The 8,618-nt window shown below is 56.7% G+C and overlaps 1 protein-coding gene across 1 annotated transcript; it reads right to left on the reverse strand.

Annotated features, from left to right (window-relative positions):
* Positions 1–6,226: 6,226 nt before the first annotated feature.
* Positions 6,227–8,370, reverse strand: LOC132809924 (CKLF-like MARVEL transmembrane domain-containing protein 5). Its single transcript, XM_060822607.1, has 4 exons — positions 8,338–8,370; positions 7,655–7,807; positions 6,507–6,602; positions 6,227–6,379 (listed from the first exon to the last, which is right to left on the reverse strand). Exons 1-4 carry the CDS (start codon positions 8,368–8,370, stop codon positions 6,227–6,229), a joined length of 435 nt encoding a protein of 144 aa, XP_060678590.1.
* Positions 8,371–8,618: the final 248 nt, after the last annotated feature.

Consider the following 8,618-nt stretch of genomic DNA (forward strand, 5'->3'; position numbering starts at 1 on the left):
ACTGTGTGACAGTGTGAGGGAGCTGGATTAACATCAGTAGGGATACAGTCAGTAACACAGTGCCCTGGGGGGGAGAGGGGTTACTGAGGGACAGTGTGAGGGAGCTGGATTAACATCAGTAGGGATACAGTCAGTAACACAGGGCCCTGGGGGGGAGAGGGGTTACTGAGGGACAGTGTGAGGGAGCTGGATTAACATCAGTAGGGATACAGTCAGTAACACAGGGCTCTGCGGGGGAGAGGGGTTACTGAGTGACGGTGCGAGGGAGCTGGATTAACATCAGTAGGGATACAGTCAGTAACACAGGGCTCTGCGGGGGAGAGGGGTTACTGAGTGACGGTGCGAGGGAGCTGGATTAACATCAGTACAGATACAGTCAGTAACACAGGGCCCTGGGTGGGGAGAGGGGTTACTGAGGGACAGTGTGAGGGAGCTGGATTAACATCAGTAGGGATACAGTCAGTAACACAGGGCCCTGGGGGGGAGAGGGGTTACTGTGTGACAGTGTGAGGGAGCTGGATTAACATCAGTAGGGATACAGTCAGTAACACAGTGCCCTGGGGGGGAGAGGGGTTACTGAGGGACAGTGTGAGGGAGCTGGATTAACATCAGTAGGGATACAGTCAGTAACACAGGGCCCTGGCGGGGAGAGGGGTTACTGAGGGACAGTGTGAGGGAGCTGGATTAACATCAGTAGGGATACAGTCAGTAACACAGGGCCCTGGGAGGGGAGAGGGGTTACTGAGTGATAGTGTGAGGGAGCTGGATTAACATCAGCAGGGATACAGTCAGTAACACAGGGCACTGGGGGGGGGACAGGGGTTGCTGAGGGACAGTGTGAGGGAGCTGGATTAACATCAGTAGGGATACAGTCAGTAACACAGGGTCCTGGGGGGGAGAGGGGTTACTGAGGTACCGTGTGAGGGAGCTGAATTAACATCAGTAGGGATACAGTCAGTAACACAGGGCCCTGGGGGGGAGAGGGGTTACTGAGGGACAGTGTGAGGGAGCTGGATTAACATCAGTAGGGATACAGTCAGTAACACAGGGCCCTGGGAGGGAGAGGGGTTACTGAGGGACAGTGTGAGGGAGCTGGATTAACATCAGTAGGGATACAGTCAGTAACACAGGGTCCTGGGGGGGAGAGGGGTTACTGAGGGACAGTGTGAGGGAGCTGGATTAACATCAGTAGGGATACAGTCAGTAACACAGGGCCCTGGGAGGGGAGAGGGGTTACTGAGTGATAGTGTGAGGGAGCTGGATTAACATCAGTAGGGATACAGTCAGTAACACAGGGCCCTGTGGGGGGGAGAGGGGTTACTGAGGGACAGTGTGAGGGAGCTGGATTAACGTCAGTAGGGATACAGTCAGTAACACAGGGCCCTGGGGGGGGAGAGGGGTTACTGAGGGACAGTGTGAGGGAGCTGGATTAACATCAGTAGGGATACAGTCAGTAACACAGGGCCCTGGGGGTGGAGAGGGGTTACTGAGTGACAGTGTGAGGGAGCTGGATTAACATCAGTAGGGATACAGTCAGTAACACAGGGCCCTGGGGGGAGAGGGGTTACTGAGGGACAGTGTGAGGGAGCTGGATTAACATCAGTAGGGATACAGTCAGTAACACAGGGTCCTGGGGGGGAGAGGGGTTCCTGAGGGACAGTGTGAGGGAGCTGGATTAACATCAGTAGGGATACAGTCAGTAACGCAGGGCCCTGGGCGGGGAGAGGGGTTACTGAGGGACAGTGTGAGGGAGCTGGATTAACATCAGTAGGGATACAGTCAGTAACACAGGGCATTGGGGTGGAGACGGGTTACTGAGTGACAGTGTGAGGGAGCTGGATTAACATCAGTAGGGATACAGTCAGTAACACAGGGCCCTGGGGGGGAGAGGGGTTACTGAGGGACAGTGTGAGGGAGCTGGATTAACATCAGTAGGGATACAGTCAGTAACACAGGGCCCTGGGTGGGGGGTGTGGGGGGTTACTGAGGGACAGTGTGAGGGAGCTGGATTAACATCAGTAGGGATACAGTCAGTAACACAGGGCCCTGGGGGGGAGAGGGGTTACTGAGGGACAGTGTGAGGGAGCTGGATTAACATCAGTACAGATACAGTCAGTAACACAGGATCCTGGGGGGGAGAGGGGATACTGAGTGACGGTGCGAGGGAGCTGGATTAACATCAGTAGGGATACAGTCAGTAACACAGGGCCCTGGGGGGAGAGGGGTTACTGAGTGACAGTGTGAGGGAGCTGGATTAACATCAGTAGGGATACAGTCAGTAACACAGGGCCCTGGGGGGGAGAGGGGTTACTGAGGGACAGTGTGAGGGAGCTGGATTAACATCAGTAGGGATACAGTCAGTAACACAGGGCCCTGGGGGGGAGAGTGGTTACTGAGGGACAGTGTGAGGGAGCTGGATTAACATCAGTAGGGATACAGTCAGTAACACAGGGCCCTGGTGGGGGAGAGGGGTTACTGAGTGACAGTGTGAGGGAGCTGGATTAACATCAGTAGGGATACAGTCAGTAACACAGGGCACTGTGGGGGGGGGTGAGGGGTTACTGAGGGACAGTGTGAGGGAGCTGGATTAACATCAGTAGGGATACAGTCAGTAACACAGGGCACTGTGGGGGGGGGTGAGGGGTTACTGAGGGACAGTGTGAGGGAGCTGGATTAACATCAGTAGGGATACAGTCAGTAACACAGGGCCCTGGGGAGGGAGAGGGGTTACTGAGGGACAGTGTGAGGGAGCTGGGATTAACATCAGTAGGGATACAGTCAGTAACACAGGGCCCTGGGGGGGGAGAGGGGTTACTGAGGGACAGTGTGAGGGAGCTGGATTAACATCAGTAGGGATACAGTCAGTAACACAGGGCCCTGGGGGGGAGAGGGGTTACTGAGGGACAGTGTGAGGGATCTGGATTAACATCAGTAGGGATACAGTCAATAACACAGGGCCCTGGTGGGGAGAGGGGTTACTGAGGGACAGTGTGAGGGAGCTGGATTAACATCAGTAGGGATACAGTCAGTAACACAGGGCCCTGGGAGGGAGAGGGGTTACTGAGGGACAGTGTGAGGGAGCTGGATTAACATCAGTAGGGATACAGTCAGTAACACAGGGCCCTGGGAGGGAGAGGGGTTACTGAGGGACAGTGTGAGGGAGCTGGATTAACATCAGTAGGGATACAGTCAGTAACACAGGGCCCTGGGGGGGAGAGGGGTTACTGAGGGACAGTGTGAGGGAGCTGGGATTAACATCAGTAGGGATACAGTCAGTAACACAGGGCCCTGGGGGGGAGAGGGGTTACTGAGGGACAGTGTGAGGGAGCTGGATTAACATCAGTAGGGGTACAGTCAGTAACACAGGGCCCTGGGGGGGGAGAGGGGTTACTGAGTGACAGTGTGAGGGAGCTGGATTAACATCAGTAGGGATACAGTCAGTAACACAGGGCTCTGCGGGGGAGAGGGGTTACTGAGTGACAGTGCGAGGGAGCTGCATTAACATCAGTAGGGATACAGTCAGTAACACAGGGCCCTGGGGGGGAGAGGGATTACTGAGTGACAGTGTGAGGGAGCTGGATTAACATCAGTAGGGATACAGTCAGTAACACAGGGCCCTGTGGGGGTGAGAGGGGTTACTGAGGGACAGTGTGAGGGAGCTGGATTAACATCAGTAGGGATACAGTCAGTAACACAGGGCCCTGGGGAGGAGAGGGGTGACTGAGTGACAGTGTGAGGGAGCTGGATTAACATCAGTAGGGATACAGTCAGTAACACAGGGCCATGGGGCGGGGAGAGGGGTTACTGAGGGACAGTGTGAGGGAGCTGGATTAACATCAGTAGGGATACAGTCAGTAACACAGGGCCCTGGGGAGGAGAGCGGTTACTGAGGGACAGTGTGAGGGAGCTGGATTAACATCAGTAGGGATACAGTCAGTAACACAGGGCGCTGGGGGGGAGAGGGGTTACTGAGGGACAGTGTGAGGGAGCTGGATTAACATCAGTAGGGATACAGTGTGTAACACAGGGCCCTGGGGGGGAGAGGGGTTACTGAGGGACAGTGTGAGGGAGCTGGATTAACATCAGTAGGGATACAGTCAGTAACACAGGGCCCTGCGGGGAGAGGGGTTACTGAGGGACAGTGTGAGGGAGCTGGATTAACATCAGTAGGGATACAGTCAGTAACACAGGGCCCTGGGGGGGGAGAGGGGTTACTGAGGGACAGTGTGAGGGAGCTGGATTAACATCAGTAGGGATACAGTCAGTAACACAGGGCCCTGGAGGGGGGGGAGAGGGGTTACTGAGGGACAGTGTGAGGGAGCTGGATTAACATCAGTACGGATACAGTCAGTAACACAGGGCCCTGGGGGGAGAGGGGTTACTGAGGGACAGTGTGAGGGAGCTGGATTAACATCAGTCGGGATACAGTCAGTAACACAGGGCCCTGGGGGGGAGAGGGGTTACTGAGGGACAGTGTGAGGGAGCTGGATTAACATCAGTCGGGATACAGTCAGTAACTCAGGGCCCTGGGGGGGGAGAGGGGTTACTGAGGGACAGTGTGAGGGAGCTGGATTAACATCAGTAGGGATACAGTCAGTAACACAGGGCCCTGGGGTTTTGGGGAGAGGGGTTACTGAGGGACAGTGTGAGGGAGCTGGATTAACATCAGTAGGGATACAGTCAGTAACACAGGGTCCTGGGGGGGAGAGGGGTTACTGAGTGACAGTGTGAGGGAGCTGGATGAACATCAGTCGGGATACAGTCAGTAACACAGGGCCCTGGGGGGGAGAGGGGTTACTGAGGGACAGTGTGAGGGAGCTGGATGAACATCAGTCGGGATACAGTCAGTAACACAGGGCCCTGGGGTTTTGGGGAGAGGGGTTACTGAGGGACAGTGTGTGGGAGCTGGATGAACATCAGTAGGGGTACAGTCAGTAACACAGGGCCCTGGGGGGAGAGGGGTTACTGAGTGACAGTGTGAGGGAGCTGGATTAACATCAGTCGGGATACAGTCAGTAACACAGGGCCCTGGGGTTTTGGGGAGAGGGGTTACTGAGGGACAGTGTGAGGGAGCTGGATTAACATCAGTAGGGATACAGTCAGTAACACAGGGTCCTGGGGGGGAGAGGGGTTACTGAGTGACAGTGTGAGGGAGCTGGATGAACATCAGTCGGGATACAGTCAGTAACACAGGGCCCTGGGGTTTTGGGGAGAGGGGTTACTGAGGGACAGTGTGAGGGAGCTGGATTAACATCAGTCGGGATACAGTCAGTAACACAGGGCCCTGGGGTTTTGGGGAGAGGGGTTACTGAGGGACAGTGTGAGGGAGCTGGATGAACATCAGTAGGGATACAGTCAGTAACACAGGGCCCTGGGGGGGAGAGGGGTTACTGAGGGACAGTGTGAGGGAGCTGGGATGAACATCAGTAGGGGTACAGTCAGTAACACAGGGCCCTGGGGGGAGAGGGGTTACTGAGTGACAGTGTGAGGGAGCTGGATTAACATCAGTCGGGATACAGTCAGTAACACAGGGCCCTGGGGTTTTGGGGAGAGGGGTTACTGAGGGACAGTGTGAGGGAGCTGGATTAACATCAGTCGGGATACAGTCAGTAACACAGGGCCCTGGGGTTTTGGGGAGAGGGGTTACTGAGGGACAGTGTGAGGGAGCTGGATGAACATCAGTAGGGATACAGTCAGTAACACAGGGCCCTGGGGGGGAGAGGGGTTACTGAGGGACAGTGTGAGGGAGCTGGGATGAACATCAGTAGGGGTACAGTCAGTAACACAGGGCCCTGGGGGGGAGAGGGGTTACTGAGGGACAGTGTGAGGGAGCTGGATTAACATCAGTAGGGGTACAGTCAGTAACACAGGGCGCTGGGGGGGGAGAGGGGTTACTGAGGGACAGTGTGAGGGAGCTGGGATGAACATCAGTAGGGGTACAGTCAGTAACACAGGGCCCTGGGGGGGAGAGGGGTTACTGAGGGACAGTGTGAGGGAGCTGGGATGAACATCAGTAGGGGTACAGTCAGTAACACAGGGCCCTGGGGGGGAGAGGGGTTACTGAGGGACAGTGTGAGGGAGCTGGATTAACATCAGTAGGGGTACAGTCAGTAACACAGGGCGCTGGGGGGGAGAGGGGTTACTGAGGGACAGTGTGAGGGAGCTGGATGAACATCAGTAGGGGTACAGTCAGTAACACAGGGCCCTGGGGTTTTGGGGAGAGGGGTTACTGAGGGATGTAATGGTGAATATTGCTGGTGGTATAATTACTCTCTGACTCCCCCTGGCCCTGGTTGGGGGTCTCCTGCATCGACAGCAGAGTGCGGTACGCATGATAGGCATCATAGATTAACACCCCCGTCAGGAGGAACCCGAACACCTGGAACAGAGAGAGAGAGAGAGAGCAACCGATCATTACACTGTACAGGGAGCTTTACTCTGTATCTAACCCCATGCTGTCCCTGTCCCTGGGATGTGGGGGACAGGGTCGAGGGAGCTTTACTTACTGCAGCAGTGGCCAGTCCCCCTTGCCGGCTGTGAGCTGCGGTGGTGCAGGAGACGATGAGGAAGATGACAGCAGAGGCTGCAGACCGGACCAAATCCTGGTGTAATAAAACACAACCGTCAACATCTCAACGCATTTATATATCGCCTAAACATCCCACATTGTCACACTGTCCCTCAGTAACCCCTTTCCCCCCCCAGCGCCCTGTGTTACTGACTGTATCCCTACTGATGTTAATCCAGGTCCCTCACACTGTCACTCAGTAACCCCTCTCCCCCACAGCGCCCTGTGTTACTGACTGTATCTGTACTGATGTTAATCCAGCTCCCTCACACTGTCCCTCAGTAACCCCTCTCCCCCCAGGGCCCTGTGTTACTGACTGTATCCCTACTGATGTTAATCCAGCTCCCTCACACTGTCACTCAGTAACCCCTCTCCCCACCAGGGCCCTGTGTTACTGACTGTATCTGTACTGATGTTAATCCAGCTCCCCCACACTGTCCCTCAGTAACCCCTCTCCCCCCCCAGGACCCTGTGTTACTGACTGTATCCCTACTGATGTTAATCCAGCTCCCTCACACTGTCCCTCAGTAACCCCTCTCCCCTCCCAGGGCCCTGTGTTACTGACTGTATCCCTACTGATGTTAATCCAGCTCCCCCACACTGTCCCTCAGTAACCCCTCTCCCCCCCCAGCGCCCTGTGTTACTGACTGTATCCCTACTGATGTTAATCCAGCTCCCTCACACGGTACCTCAGTAACCCCTCTCACCCCCAGGGCCCTGTGTTACTGACTGTATCCCTACTGATGTTAATCCAGCTCCCTCACACTGTCACACAGTAACCCCTCTCCCCCCAGGGCCCTGTGTTACTGACTGTATCCCTACTGATGTTAATCCAGCTCCCTCACACTGTCCCTCAGTAACCCCTCTCCCCCCCATGGCCCTGTGTTACTGACTGTATCCCTACTGATGTTAATCCAGCTCCCTCACACTGTCCCTCAGTAACCCCTCTCCCCCCCAGGGCCCTGTGTTACTGACTGTATCCCTACTGATGTTAATCCAGCTCCCTCACACTGTCCCTCAGTAACCCCTCTCCCCTCCCCTCAGTGTATCCGGCGTTGTGGATTCCCGGTGGGTGAGTGATCTTACTGCACAGGGCCAGTTGATCTGAGGGATGTGTCCCTCCCTCTTGCTTAGGTTGGCAATGAGAAAGCTGAGGTTCACGATGATCAGGAGGAGGGGAGCTGTCATGAAGGGGGAGGCCGAGACCGTGTACGATATGAACATCAGAAGGAGCAGCGCCTAGGAGAGAGATTCCCGTCAGACAGTTCCTGCCAGATTCCCGAGTGGATCACCCACTGACTATCCCCTCACCCGGTCGACGCGTCCCTTTGAGAGCACCCTGAGAGCCCCCATAGTTCATCACCGTCCGATCACCGACGCCCTCACCCACCTGATCCCGGACGGATCCCCGACTCACTGAGGGTGGAGAGACATCCTTTCCCGACCGGATCCCCGACTCACTGAGGACGGGGCGATGCCAGATCCCGGGCGGATCCCCGACTCACTGAGGACGGGGCAACGCCAGATCCCGGGCGGATCCCCGACTCACTGAGGACGGGGCGATGCCCGATCCCGGACGGATCCCCGACTCACTGAGGACGGGGCGATGCCAGATCCCGGGCGCATCCCCGACTCACTGAGGACGGGGCGATGCCAGATCCCGGGCGGATCCCCGACTCACTGAGGACAGGGCAACGCCAGATCCCGGGCGGATCCCCGACTCACTGAGGATGGGGCGATGCCCGATCCCGGACGGATCCCCGACTCACTGAGGACGGAGCGACGCCAGATCCCGGGCGCATCCCCGACTCACTGAGGACGGGGCAACGCCCGATCCCGGACGGATCCCCGACTCACTGAGGACGGAGCAACGCCAGATCCCGGGCGCATCCCCGACTCACTGAGGACGCGGCGATGCCAGATCCCGGCCGGATGGTCCGCCCTTCGGCAGCGCGTCACCGGAGATCACCGCCGGCTGGTCCCTCCCGGGTGGATCACCGTTTGACCAGTGACTGATCCCCCGAGGGGCGTCGTGCAGCGACACGGACCG

This window comes from Hemiscyllium ocellatum, unplaced genomic scaffold (genome assembly GCF_020745735.1).
Source record: "Hemiscyllium ocellatum isolate sHemOce1 unplaced genomic scaffold, sHemOce1.pat.X.cur. scaffold_1428_pat_ctg1, whole genome shotgun sequence".
NCBI lineage: Eukaryota > Metazoa > Chordata > Chondrichthyes > Orectolobiformes > Hemiscylliidae > Hemiscyllium > Hemiscyllium ocellatum.